The sequence below is a fragment of the Erpetoichthys calabaricus genome, chromosome 11 (assembly GCF_900747795.2).
Source record: "Erpetoichthys calabaricus chromosome 11, fErpCal1.3, whole genome shotgun sequence".
Lineage (NCBI taxonomy): Eukaryota > Metazoa > Chordata > Cladistia > Polypteriformes > Polypteridae > Erpetoichthys > Erpetoichthys calabaricus.
In genome coordinates, this window is record NC_041404.2 from 156151670 (window position 1) to 156166913 (window position 15244).

The 15244-nt window shown below is 41.8% G+C and overlaps 1 protein-coding gene across 1 annotated transcript in view; it reads right to left on the reverse strand.

Moving 5' to 3' along the window:
* Positions 1–12431, reverse strand: part of LOC114661187 (myosin-16) — a 71541-nt gene extending 59110 nt beyond the window's left edge. The window contains exons 1-6 of the mRNA XM_051933360.1: positions 12162–12431; positions 10933–11076; positions 7701–7857; positions 4213–4240; positions 2446–2548; positions 304–396 (exon numbers count right to left, since the gene is read on the reverse strand). Coding sequence (XP_051789320.1) covers positions 304–396; positions 2446–2548; positions 4213–4240; positions 7701–7857; positions 10933–11076; positions 12162–12371 — 735 coding nt within the window. The 5' untranslated portion in view covers positions 12372–12431. The remainder of the gene's footprint in view (positions 1–303; positions 397–2445; positions 2549–4212; positions 4241–7700; positions 7858–10932; positions 11077–12161) is intronic.
* Between the last annotated feature and the right edge of the window lie 2813 nt (positions 12432–15244).

Genomic DNA, 15244 nt, shown 5'->3' on the forward strand with positions numbered 1-15244 from the left:
CTGTGCTGTAAAAATGGTGCCATCCCTGGTAAAGAGTAGGGTGTCTCTTAATTTCCAGGCTACGTCATTCTGGCCTCTAATCATCCCCTGTCTCTAACTGGCTGTCTCTATCGCCATTTCACCACCTAACAGCTAGTGTGTGGTAAGTGTACTGGTGCAATAATGGCTGCTGTCACATCATCCAGGTGGATGCTACAAGCAGTGCCACATGTATCTTATTGTGCAGAGGTATGTGCCATCTTATTCTGTCTTAGTTTATATAATTTAAAATAAACCAGGAAAAAAAAAGCATGTATTACTTACAAATCGAGAGGAATTGTTATTCCTTGTTGTTTTGGCATTTCCAAAAGCCTCCAGGACAGGATTAGCCTGAATGATTTGATCTTCCAGGGATCCCTGTTGAAGGTAAAAGTAGAATTTGTAATATTTCCTAATTATCAACTGTATCCAGAATATTGCACTTCACTCTTTACACATGACAGTACTACTACTGTGACCATTAAAAATAGAGTTAAGGGGCATGGCAGACACCAATCTGTCATGGGGCCCACGCATCCATTCACTCACACCGGGCCAGTTTAGAGTTTGCAGCACATTTCTAACGCGCGGTTCTTGGGTAAACTGAGCCCAATCATCTTTCCATCATTTTCCCAGCCTGCTGATTACATTAAAGAGTCACAAGGATGTGAGGCTTCCTTTGGAAGTATCAGGCTCAGTGCAGGAAACTGACGTAGGCTGGGGTTCAACTCCATCGCTACACACCCACACTCATACAGGGCCACTTTAGAATTACCAGTCAACCTAACATTTGAGTTCCAAAAAGAACAAAAGACATGCATTGTGTGTGTGTGTGTGTGTACAATCAAACTCAGGTCCTGGGAACTTTGAGCCAATTTTAATAACATCTGAAGTATTATTCTGCTCAACCAGCTACTCAAGATTCACCTCAAAGTTTCATGGAGAAGAAATGCCCAGTTATGTATTGTTTGAGATGTAAAACATTACAACATACCAGTTATCAGAAACAATGCAAACATTAACTGAGGGTCAGCTTACGAAATAGTAAATATATTTCTGAAAGAAAAAAAGGAAAAATAGCAGAAAATAACATCTAATGGGGCGGCACGGTGGCGCAGTGGGTAGCGCTGCTGCCTCGCAGTTGGGAGACCTGGTGACCTGGGTTCGCTTCCCGGGTCCACCCTGCGTGGATGCATGTTCTCCCCGTGTCTGCATGGGTTTCCTCCGGGTGCTCCGGTTTCCTCCCACAGTCCAAAGACACGCAGGTTAGGTGGATTGGCGATTCTAAATTGGCCCTAGTGTGTGCTTGGTGTGTGGGTGTGTTTGTGTGTGTGTCCTGCGGTGGGTTGGCACCCTGCCCGGGATTGGATCCTGCCTCGTGCCCTGTGTTGGCTGGGATTGGCTCCAGCAGACCCCTGTGACCCTGTGTTCGGGTTCAGCAGGTTGGAAAATGGATGGATGGATAACATCTAATGATTACTGCATTAATATGGACTTGAATGTTGGTGTCTCCTCTACATTGAATTGGATAAGCGGCTTATATATAATATTAATTTAATATTATTTATTATTATATATTATATTATTATTATATATTATATATTATTATTATTATATATATATATATATATATATATATATATATATATATATATAATACTGATGCTCTGTGCAAGAAAGGACAGAGCCTACTATACTTCCTTAGAAGGCTGGCGTCCTTCAACATTTGCAATAAGATGCTGCAGATGTTCTATCAGACAGTTGTGGCGAGCGCCCTCTTCTACGCGGTGGTGTGCTGGGGAGGCAGCATTAAGAAGAAAGACGCCTCATGCCTGGACAAACTGGTGAGGAAGGCAGGCTCTATCGTTGGCATGGAACTGGACAGTTTAACATCTGTGGCAGAGCGACGGGCGCTCAGCAGGCTCCTATAAGTTATGGAGAATCCACTGCATCCACTTAATAGTATCATCTCCAGACAGAGGAGCAGCTTCAGCGACAGACTGCTGTCAATGTCCTGCTCCACTGACAGATTGAAGAGATCGTTTCTCCCCCAAACTATGTGACTCTTCAATTCCACCCGGGTGGGTAAACGTTAACATTTAACATTATACAAAGTTATTGTCTGTTTTTCACCTACATTATTATCAATCTTTAATTTAATATTATTTATTGTATCAATATGCTGCTGCTGGAGAATGTGAATTTCCCATTGGGATTAATAAAGTATCTATCTATCTATCTATCTATCTATCTATCTATCTATCTATCTATCTATCTATCTATCTAGAAGATGGATGGATGTTAGGGCAAAATTTTTTCCCAAATTTCCTTCTTTTTTAAACTTGACTAAAGTTCAAGACACTTCTTAAAATTATTCAGTATGAAAGCATTTGATGTGTCCATTAGATTTCTGAAAATGTAGCATACCTTGGATTCAGGAGCCTGCTTTCCACCTGTTACTGCACCAACATTGGCAAAATATTGAATGACCTTTTTCGTATTCTCAGTTTTGCCAGCACCAGATTCTCCACTGGGAACGATAAGATAATACATTACATTTGGGTAACTTACATGCTACCACAAAAATACCAACAAGTGGCACTTTCAGCATCCAACAATGACCAACATGTCAGCATTATTAATTTGTTACTTAGATATTTGAACAAAGCATTATGACAATCCTCAAACCGCCCATAGTAGTTTATATTAATCAGTGAACCTGAAAACAACTTGTATTCATAATACAGTATGCACAGTAATAAAAGAATAAGTGTGTCATCCAGATGGGACATCACAAACATTTTTAGTAAAACATGCATTGCATCTATCATTCCAACAAATGGCACATCACAAACATTAACACTGCTTTTACAAATCCCATACCGAATAGCATATGACAGAGACATATGCATTGCATTTGTCGTTCCAACAGATGGTGCATCACAAACATTAACACTGTTTTTATGAATCACATATCAAATGGCATAGGACAGGGACATATGCATTTCATTTGTCATGATTTTACAAATCCCATATTAAATGGCATATAACAGACATGCACATTTCATGGTGCACTGCAAACGTTAACGATGAGGTCTGTACAGTATTAACTGCACAGATTTCAACCTGTCTTAGACAGGAAGCACAGCTAGTTCAAGAACAAAGGATAAAGAAACTCCTCATTGAATGAATTACAATGCCATAGAGTGATACATAGTGGCAGATGGGAACTCAAAAATATAGAACCAAGATCTTCAAGGAAATTAATTTGAGTATAGGGCAGTTACTCAAGCAGCAAATTACAATTTCCCTATGATATCACTCTTTGTTAAAGGCTTATGAAAATAATAGATGTAAACAAGAAGAGTAGTAAATGTTAAGTTGTTTGTAATGATGTGATGACCTTTTTTGGTTAATTGATCTCCTCGGCTAAGAAGAGCACAGGCTGATATTAATAAACCTCAGTTACTAATATGCCTTTTATGCTGCAATTCTTGCAGCTCACAGCATCCTGTGCTCCATTTTCTGAACTGCTTTTTCCATTGACGGGTTCTGGAGAGCTGGAGACCATCCTGGGTTTTATTCTCAGCCCATGAGCAGTCTGTGTAATGTCTCTCTTTTTTCCATGTGTTCCAGGGTCTCCACACACACCCTACATGTGCATTGTTAGTATAAAACCTAAGTTGGCGCTGTATGTAAGTGTGCCCAGCAATGGACTACCATTCCACCCAGAGGTGATTCCAGCCTTGCACTCAAGAATCCTGCAGACTTGTATTGGATGAAGGCAATTCAGAAAGTGAATCCATCCATCTTTCAGACCCACTTATTCTGAGCAGGGTTGGTGAAGCTTATCCCAGCAAGCATTGAGCACAAGGCAGGAACAATCCCTGGAAAGGACACCCACCAGTCTATTGCAGGGCGAACACACGCACACATTTAGCTACACCAAATTGACTTAACTGCATGTTTTTGGTCTGTGAGAGAAACCAGAGCATCCAGAGTAGAACATGCAAACTGCGCCAGCATGCCACCCTAAGTATGCTTTTATTATTGTTTGCTTGAGGGCAGCTGGAAGTAGCAGCTCCTCTATTTTAGCCTTCACTCTTTTTGACCCTTTATGCTTTGCTACAAGGAATTTTAATCTTGCAGGCAATATAAATATGAATTAGTATTGATTGCTTTAAAAATACTTACGTGATCAGCATAGACTGGTTTTCGTGCTCTGTGAATGCAGAAGAAAATATGATTACATAATGTTCCTTTTAAAAGTGATATGCTGAGCAATATTACACTCTCCTGATGACCCAGAAAAGGACATGAAGCTGGATGGATGGATGGATGGATATGTCTGACCCGTTAGTTTTGTAGTGGCTATGGAGATTTCTAGATACTGTATAACCAGAAGGAAAAATATAAAAAGATCTTTGCATGACTGTCAATTAAATGTCATATATTTTATTATAAAATACTAGCTTTGGGGCGGCACGGTGGCGCAGTGGGTAGTGCTGCTGCCTCGCAGTTGGGAGACCTGGGGACCTGGGTTCGCTTCCCGGGTCCTCCCTGCGTGGAGTTTGCATGTTCTCCCCGTGTCTGCGTGGGTTTCTTCCGGGCGCTCCGGTTTCCTCCCACAGTCCAAAGACATGCAGGTTAGGTGGATTGGCGATTCTAGTGTGTGCTTGGTGTGTTTGTGTGTGTCCTGCGGTGGGCTGGCACCCTGCCCAGGATTGGTTCCTGCCTTGTGCCCTGTGTTGGCTGGGATTGGCTCCAGCAGACCCCCGTGACCCTGATTTCGGATTCAGCGGGTTGGATAATGGATGGATGGATACTAGCTTTGCTTCCCAAATCCCCTGTCCTGTACTATGCACCAGCCACGTCACATCCCTGCCGCTCACATATGTGGATTTCACTTTCACCAAACAACAAATCTTTTAATTCTCGTGGATACGCCTCTTCATTGGGAAGAAACACTACTCTACTTTACCCTGATGTCAACCCTAATTAGACGATCTACAAGTCTCCGACTTAAGTTTAAATCCAAACAATACAGTATATTCAATCTGTTTTCGCTGTTCTGTTATTTCACTGAATAATAATTTCCATGGGCGGCACGGTGGCGCAGTGGGTAGCGCTGCTGCCTCGCAGTTGGGAGACCTGGGGACCTGGGTTCACTTCCCAGGTCCTCCCTGCATGGAGTTTGCATGTTCTCCCCGTGTCTGCGTGGGTTTCCTCCAGGTGCTCCGGTTTCCTCCCACAGTCCAAAGACATGCTGGTTAGGTGGATTGGCGATTCTAAATTGGCCCTAGTGTGTGCTTGGTGTGTGGGTGTGTTTGTGTGTGTCCTGCAGTGGGTTGGCACCCTGCCCGGGATTGGTTCCTGCCTTGTGCCCTGTGTTGGCTGGGATTGGCTCCAGCAGACCCCCGTGACCCTGTGTTCGGATTCAGCGGGTTGGATAATGGATGGATGGATAATTTCCATTTGTTAGCGCTAATGCGATCTTTACTGTCATTTTTTTGAGACTTGAATTTTAGTACTTTCATTATCTCTAGCCTGCTCTGTATGTGTATCACGCCAACGTTTTTGAATTCTTTACGACGTTCTACTTTGTCATCTACTCTTTGTCTTTTACTTCCGGCCCCGGGCGTTGTTAAATCTCTTGGCACAAAGTCTCATCTTGCGGGACGTGAAAGTGTCTCTCTGAAAAAGTCTCGTCTCGTCCCAGGATTTTTTTATATAATAGAGAGATATTAAATTCAAAACCCTGCAAACACTATTTTAAAAGATCTATTAAGTTAATATCCATCCATCAATCCAGTTTCTAAACTAGCTTTATCCTAAGTAGGGTGATAAGGAAGCAGGAGCAAGCATCGGGCACAAAGCAGGAACAACCCCTGGGCAAGGCAGCAGCCCATCACAGGGTGAGCACACACACACACACACACACATCAGGGGCCAATGTACCAATGGCAATCCATCTAACCTGTGGGAGAAAACTGGAGTGCCGAGAGCAACCCCACATGGACATTGGCAGAACATGCAAACGCCATATAGGGGGCATCTAAAACTTGGACCCTGGTCTCCTTTTTGTGAGGGTCCAGCCTTACCACTGTGCCACTGTGCTGCCTCGTACCTTAATATAGTAAAGGCACTTAATTAAAAAACAACTCTAGAATGCTTGGATGATGGTACAGATTGGAGCGACAGGCAGATGTGAAACTGAAAGATGAAGTACACTGCTGAGTTCTTCCACTAGTAACAGTAGTAGAGGGCCCTGAAATTCTCACTCGCATGTTCATTAATATAACTGCTCTTGTGTGAGGAACAAGTTTGCAAAACAAACAAGCTCAAGTGCAAAATGTCACTTTTAAGAAGAATTTTGGAAGCTGAATTGAATTTAGTGAAGTGTTAATGTATTGACATTTTGACTGATTGCTGGCTGTATTTTTATATTGTAAAAATATTCTTAGGTCTTTAATCCAGAATAATCTCGAAAATTATGACATTTGTAAAGATTAATTTAGGAAAGTTTGATCTGGTCGTGATCCTAAAGATAAATCCTTTATGGTGTAGAAAACAGAGAACAGACAGACTGAATGCGGCCTTACAGGCTTGTGCTCAGGTCTGCGGTGGTCTTGGGGGGGGGGTCACCAAATGACAGGTGCAGTAGACGTCTATCCTGACCTTGACGGTAATTCCGAGGCTTGCCCAGGAGGCAATTTGAAAGCATCTCCTCGACGCTTCAAGTCAAAAGGGGATTTGGGTGAGTGACCCCAGGTAGGCAGAATACGAAGCCAGAGGAGGAGAAAAGGGGAAAGGCTGAGGGAAAGGGGCTTTACATGGGGTCAGAAAGACCCCGCCGGATATGCAAGGTAGGAGTGTTTTCAGTTGGCTTATCTTATCAAATATTTTAGTTAATTTGTTTCCATGTCTTAGAGTTTCTGACACTGTATTCTGGTGTGGAGAAACATAAAGATGCCACATGCTGGTTCTTTAATGGCACTTTACGGTTCATTTGTTTGGGTGTCATTGCTTGACAAAGCACTATTTAATTCAGGGAAGGCCTCTTTGCATGTGAAGTTGGTTCTTTGTGCTTTGGAAAAATTCCTAATTTGTAGAAAAAAAATTACATTTTTAATGTATGGTAGGATGAAGGACAGTAACATTAAAAAATGAACTTAGCCTGTGTGATTGTATGCAGCAAGAGTCCTCCTAAAATCAGGACCCACTGGTATTTCACAGATTTGTTACCCCTACTCATGGCTGTATACTGTGTGCTTCCTGTTTTGAATCTAAATAAATAAATGGTTCTTTCTGGAACCTTGATGTGGATGGGTCTTTTGTGAACCAATAATGGTTCCTCTAAGGCATCACTCTGAAGAGCCGCTCTGGCACCTTAATTTTAAGAGTGTATGCCAACTCGACTTTAGCTACAGCCCTAAGCAGCCCTCCCAGTCATCCAAGAGCCTGGACTATAACAGATCCGGACCTCACGGATTCCCTGTAAACAAACTTCGTCATCAAGGTAGGCATTGTTTCCTCTACCACCTTTTCCAAAGGACAGCAGTGTATAACCATTTTGATTTTACATTATTATCTGAGTGGATACAATGAACTGCTAGAATCTCAGATTCTTTTCTTAATTTAGTAAACATGCATTATAACAAAGCAGTATTTCTGGAACTTACCCATCAGCATGTCATGGTAGGCATTGTCAGAAATGGAGAACAGATGGGGAGGCATCTCATTCCTTTTCCTCCCCTTGTACATTTGCGCTACTCTGGCACCATAGATTGCCAGCCACTTATAGGGGTTGATGGTAACACAAAACAATCCGGAATAAGTCTAAAAAAATAAAGGAAGTAGTTAAAGAGCAGCTGCATCTCCATTGTATCAGTATCATGAATCAAAATGCGGATTAAACTACAACACAATGAAGCTTGTTTTTTGCAGAACAAGGAGGACACATCAGCCATGCTGTTGGAAGTGTGGCTGCATGATTAAGGATCTGGCCTTGTGAGCTCAAATCTCCACCCGGCTTGGCATTTGACCACGTCAGTAAGCTTACCAGTGCGTGCTCAGCTGGCACAGATACGCTCTTGTCTACTGTGAACGTGAATCACAAAGAAACACGTTATATCGGTATGTAATGTTTTATTTCATCTTTTTGTCTATTTCTAGTTTGTTCTTTTCTTGTTGTTTTTTTTTCTTTTTCATCTTGTAAAGCACTTTGAGCTACATCTTTTGTATGGAAATGTACTTTAGAAATAAACGTTGTTGTATACAGTAGAATGACAACTTCTGATTTACACGATCGATTGCTTACAGCCATGTGTTGATTTTTCAGCAGATCCAATGATGTCTCACCCACACAGCTTTTCATTGCGCGTCTTCACTTCAGGTTGTTTTATCATTTTTAGTCTGAGCCCTCTCGTTACCAGCCCAGCCCAGTCGACAATGGATCTTCACTTGTTATATCTCAGCCAGGTTTTCCCCCCTGGCCATTATTCAAAGTTTTGTTTAAAGTCTTTTTATGTTCAGTTTTGAGTTGTTGAGGTATGTTGATCTGCTTTTTGCAGATGATGTTGTCCTGTTTGCTTCATCAGGCCGTGATCTTCAGCTCTCTCTGGATTGGTTCGCAGCTGAGTGTGAAACGGCTGGGATGGGAATCAGCACCTCCAAATCCGAGACCATGGTCCTCAGCCGGAAAAAGGTGGAGTGCCCTCTCAGGGTTGGGAGCGAGATCCTGCCCCAACTGGAGGAGTTCAAGTATCTCGGGGTCTTGTTCACGAGTGAGGGAAGAATGGAGCGTGAGATAGACAGGCAGATCGGTGCGGCGTCCACAGTGATGCGGGCTCTGCATCGGTCTGTCGTGGTGAAAAAGGAGCTGAGCCACAAGGCAAAGCTCTCAATTTACCGGTCGATCTATGTTCCTACCTTCACCTATGGTCATGAGCTATGGGTAGTGACCAAAAGAACGAGATTGCGAATACAAGCGGCTGAAATGAGTTTTCTCCGCAGGGTGTCTGGGCTCCCCCTTAAAGATAGGGTGAGAAGCTCAGTCATCCAGGAGGGGCTCAGAGTAGAGCCACTGCTCCTCTGAAATCGAGAGGAGTCAGATGAGGTGGCTCAGGCATCTGATTAGGATGCCTCCTGGACGCCTCCCTGGTGAGGTATTCCGGGCACGTCCAACCGGGAGGAGGCCCCGGGGAAGACCCAGGACACGCTGGAGGGACTACGTCTCCTGGCTGGCCTGGGAATGCCTTGGGATTCCCCCAGAAGAGCTAGAAGAAGTGGCCGGGGCGAGGGAAGTCTGGGCATCTCTGCTCAAGCTGCTGCCCCCGTGACCCGACCTCGGATAAGTGGAAGAAGATGGATGGATGGAGGTATGTTAATGTTACTTTTCTTTATTTCCTGCTCTGTTTTCTATGACTGTGCCATGTTTGCATGTATTTTATGGGAAATCCCACAAGAGGGAGCCACCTGCCAATCACCACCAGAAACTGTCTTCTGCCCCATACTGTAAATCCAGAGGGTCTTCCACAGTTCCTGGCAGTTCATTCAGATGCACTATGGAGTGGTGGCTTTACTTGTGTGTGTGTGTGTGTAATTTTTGTTTTGCTTACTCTTATTGTGATTTTCTGGATTTATCTCCTTTATGCCTTTTGTGCTCTTCAGAGCTTCACAGTGTAACAGAGCGTTTTGGGAGAATACAACTTTTCATTTTATAAACATCTTGCATTTTCCCTTATATCTAGCCAGGGTTTGACAGGAAAACCCCTCCAGTGGGCATTTTTGGAAGTGTTTTTGGGACTTACAATCTTTGTGAATCCTAGTGATAACTGCACGTACAGTACTGTTTATCTGTAAGAGTTCACTAACTCTGGCAAAGAGCCATTCTGTTATGAACATATTAAACATCATTCTGCTTCATTTCGTTTTGTTTTCTGATTGTTAATTGTTATTTTCATTCTGTAAATATTTTCTCATTACTACATTGATGTTATTGTGTTGTATTTTATCTCTGCCATTTTGGAGATAGTTGTCATAGGCACTTTCTTCTTGTTGTTAGTATCTGTGTTCATGTGCTTCCGGTACGTTTCTGTGCGTGATGCCTTGATGTTTCCGATACAAAACATGGATAGTCACAGTGAAGGGTAACTAAACCTTTTGTCAGTTACTTTGGATAAAAGCATCTGTTAAGCAAATATAATGTAAATGTAAACTTAAAGACCTATAAAGAAAAGATTTGCAAAAGACAAGAACTCAAACAACTTAACATAATTTATTAGGAAAACAATTGTGGTTTTGATTTTTGTTCATTTTGACTTACAATTCGGGCTAGTGATTTGGTTTTGGTAAAAAGATGTAAACAATCCTCTGTGTATTGATCCTTGCTATCGCCCAACCTTTAAAGAAAACGCTTTTCCATCTCAGCCACTCTCATAATAAGATCTGATAGTACCTGATTGCACTTCTCACTCTGTCCACCTCAAATATTATACATTCATGAGTATGGACTTCTGAGTACAAAGACTGAGATGGCTGATGATATTGTTAAGGCGATTTTAAGAAGAGTGAATCTGGCAGTTGGAGGATGAAGGGATACAGTGAAGTCAAAAAGAAATTAGGAGGCTAGAGGTATGACAACATGTACTGACGACAAATGAGTAAAGTCACAGAGCACACCTTAGTCACAAAAATCTAAATGTGCAGCAGCCTGGGACTTGAGAGACCCAATAACTGAGCATTACGAGATTTGGTGTTTGTTTAAATTTGCTAACATTTAGGACAAAAACGTGTGTAATTAAAAAGTAAGTGATTTTACCCAGTAACTAGAGCTTGGGGTGTTGGAAGACATGTTTAAGGGTGTGCCATAACAGTTCGCTTAATCAAAGTCAAAGACCACTGTGGACTTACATAAATTCTCATGTTCACGTATCGTGAGCGCAGATTTTCCAAGACGCTAGCCTCATTGAGGAAGGTCAGGTTAGCCATGTCAGTAGCTTGGTAGAACTTTGGTGGGTTCATTTGCTGAATATCATCCTTCTTAATGGTGAGGGTCTGCCAGAGAGAAATAACAAAATTAACACTGAAGTTATGTTAGGGACATGCAAACATTTTCATCTTTCATAAAAAATAACTGTGGATTGTTTAAGGAAGTTAAATTCAAATCATTCATTTACCAAACCTGCTTCTTCCATTGCAAGACTGAGAGGACCTGGAACCTCTACTGGGTAACACTTCAGTTTAGGTACTGCTAAAATGCATCTATTACTCGTTTCCTCGTATGTAAAGTAACAAGACCATAGCATGGCTTCTTTTAGTTTTCAGAACACTTATAAAACATCAATAGATCGGTTATTCATTTATGCGCATGCTGGTAAAATGACTTGTTAATATGAAGGAGTCGCAGCTCTTATACTAAACATGGAATATCAAAAGAAATGTGTCTCAGTTAAGCCACCTCAGACCACTCCAAAGTGATGTGTTGTTAGTAGTTCACATTGCAGACATGAATAACCACTTTACTGATACTTTGTGAAGTGTTATGAATACCCAAACAAGTGTATGTTCAGGTCTTGGTACATAATAGTAAATGACTAATAGATGCATTTTTGCAGTAACTAAATTAAAGTGTAAATATCTCCTGGCAATATTGGGCACAAGGCAGAAACCAAACCTGGATGCTAGTCCACCATAGTGGATGCTTGCTTCTACTGGGCCAATTTAGAATGACTTATCATAAAAACGTGCTCATCTTTGGATGGCAAGGAAAGCCGGGGAACATTCCAACTCCATAAAAAGCAGGTCTGTGTTGGGATTTGAACCTTGAGGCTGAGAAAAAACAGCAGTACCATCCACTGCAACCCCATATGGCCCCCGTTTAAGTCAGAAACAATGAAACACTTCATCCATTTAAACATCTATGTATTATTTCCTAAATCCAATAAACCCCTTAGTAAATGACTGTAAGTAAACTAAAAAGCTAACTTTTGTGACAGTTTAGTAGCAATGGCTGAATTCTCATGATAACAGGATAGCAATCTCTCTCTCACACATTTAATCAATTATCCATTAACATCAATATATATTAAAAGTACTCCTCATGCCATTCTGAGTGACCCGAGTCCAAAATAACAGCCTACCGTATTTTTGACAGTCTTCACAGTGACTTGTTCACCTTTCTCAGACTGAACCTCGGCTGCAATAAAGGCCTCCTTGTCATCCTTCACCCAGCAAGACTTCTTGATGTCATATGGCTTGTTTATAGCATCAAGCTTTTCCTTCTCCGAAGGTGCCAGGAACACCATGGGGTCCACATCATCCCCACATTCACCTTTATAAGCACCAGGCATTCTGGCTGATGGTTATCCCAAAACAACAGGACCAGTAAGAAAGGAGGTACGGATTGAGACTGTGAATGGAGAGAAGAAAACAAGAAGAATTGATAAGGATGTACACATGAGTATGTACTAGAAGAGCAGCTGGAAGCAAAATGTCAGAATGTAATAAATCAGATGATGAGATATTATAAGGCTTGTTTTACTTAATTTGTTAATAAGTCCAGTTGTCTGTCCAGCTTCTCCAATTCAGTGTAGCGGGGAGTCAGTCAGGTAGAGGTAGGAGTCAGTCAGTGGACAGGGTGCTATCAATGCCAAAGTCAGCAGGCTTTTCTTTTATATAGCACCTTTCTGTGCTAAGCCCCATCTCAAGGCGCTTCACAGGGTTTCACACAAGTCCAACTGTTTCTTTAGTGGAACACTGTCAGCCCTGCAGGTCAGGTTCCTCAGTGTTGGCAACTGAACCAGCAGCCATGTTCTGCGCAGTCTAACACCTCAATATTTAGGCTGTATTGGCAGTCTCATCTAGTTATGTCTAGGAGGCCATTGCATTCCCATGCTTCCCTGTGTGAAGAAACCTTTGTCCTTTCAGTCCAAAACTCTGTAACACTTCATTTTCAGCACTACACCTTCATCCACCACTGTGGCTAAATTGCACCACTGAACAGACTCCCCAGTACACAGAAGTGCTGCCCAGTTCATGAAGAGCCACACTGGCAGGTGGGTTTCTCAGAAATCCGTTTCTTAGGTAGAAGTCAACTGTCCACCATAGTGAAACGTATTGTTTAATGCTATGACTTTCTGCTGTTCTCACTCTCCCTGATCAAATATTTTTAATATTTCAGATTTTCATCTTTGGGGAACTTTATTAAAATGTTTTGTAGAATACAGCAAGTGAGTACTTTCCAGTCTTTTTTATGTCTTATTCCTGTCTAAATACCTTATTGAAATTAAAACTTTACAATGAGCAAACACAACTGCAAATGGGACCAAGTTAGGAGGTTACCCCGGGGTCCTTTTGCTGTGTGTCTGACTATAATAATTGGAAGCTGATGTGGAAAAAATGAACTTTTAAAGACACAGAATGCAACTGTTTTAGGAACAAAATGCCAAGTCAAAAATATACATAACATTCCATTGGTGGAAAATGGTTGGAACCAAAATCTGCGGCCATGATGGGCCTTCAGGAACCGAGCTTGACATACCTGCGCTGTCCCAGTCACGGCTATCGCACTGCCTGCTTGAACAGCAAAATCATTTAACAGAATTTGCACAATTGATGGACAATTGACAATTTAATTTATTTATCCATCCATCCATCCATTATTCAACCTGCTATATCCTAACTACAGGGTCATGAGGGTCTGCTGGAGCCAATAACAGCCAACACAGGGTGCAAGGCAGGAACAAACCTCGGGCAGGGCGCCAGCCCACCACAGGGCACACCCACACACCAAGCACACACTAGGGGCAATTTAGAATCGCCAATGCACCTAACCAGCATGCCTTTGTACTGTGGGAGGAAACCCATGCAGACACGGGGAGAACATGCCAACTCCACGCAGGGAGGACCCAGGAAGTGTACCTGGGTCTCCTTACTGTGAGGCAGCATCGCTACCCACTGCTCCACCATGCCGCCGTTAATTAATTTAATTTAATTGACAATTGCAGTCAAGTAAAAAAATACAGGAACTATGTTTTCATGTATAAACAGCAAATCTGTTTTAAGTAATCGGGGTCCATTTTTTGTGCCAGCGTGTCACTGACTCAACCAATCACCGGTGGGTTTCTGTGTTTGAAACTTTTTTAAATTATCAACATGCAGCACCAGACTAAATGTGTCTTCCTTGCTATTTAATTTATAAAAAATAGTATATGTTATTTTTAATCTTTCACACTCATCTCTGTCTGCCCTTTTGATCCCAAAGCTGCCTAACACTGCATTGCACTGATTGTTTTGACTATTACAGTCACGTGAAAAGGGAAGCACACCCCATGAAATGTTTTTACTTTTTTAACATTTGTGGATATATCTTATGGAGGAAATTTCAGACAAATGTAATAAATAAATGTGCAAATAAATATAAACTGCAGGAAATGTGAGCATAAATGAATAAATGTGTCATGAAATATGAGAATAAATAAATGTGTCATGAAATGTAAGCATAAATAAATAAGTGTGTCATGAAATATGGTTTTTGCTACTTATTTATTTAATTTTGTCTGTAATATTCCTCCAAACGCACCATGAAATATGGCTTGAAATAAAACTGTCACTTTCACTCGTCAAAGTTGAGAGGGTGGGCTCTAGCACATGCTGTGTTTGGATTGGTGAATTGCCTTCTGCAGATTGCTTGTGCCTAATTCAATATGTCCGTGCACTAGGAAGCATTTTTGTATTTAATTCTTGTACTGTCTCATTTACCTCCATCTCCCACTAGCCAAACTTACTCATGTATATGTGTATTCATTCACTCATTTTCTAGGTCTGAGTATTCCAGTTCAGGGTTGCTGGATGCCAGGACAGGACAGGACGCCATCACAGAACGTCAGTACAATTGTACTGTTTTTACATAGCTAAACAAAGCTGGACACAAGGCGGAATCTAAATATTAATGAACTGTATGTCTGTTACCAACTACACCAAAACACACTACCACAGTTACTGATATTGCAACTCTACACCGGCCTTCTGCTATGTTCATTTTGTTCTTCTTCTAAAACTTTTCCCACTTTCACATGAGATCACTATATTGGATCTACTCTCGCCTACTGGATTGTTCCTCACATGATAGACCTTTCTGCCTTAGAGTTCATCCACTTTCTCTTTGTTTGTCCTCTTCTCCTCCATCCCCACACATCCAGATCCATGATTGTTCCCCCCACAT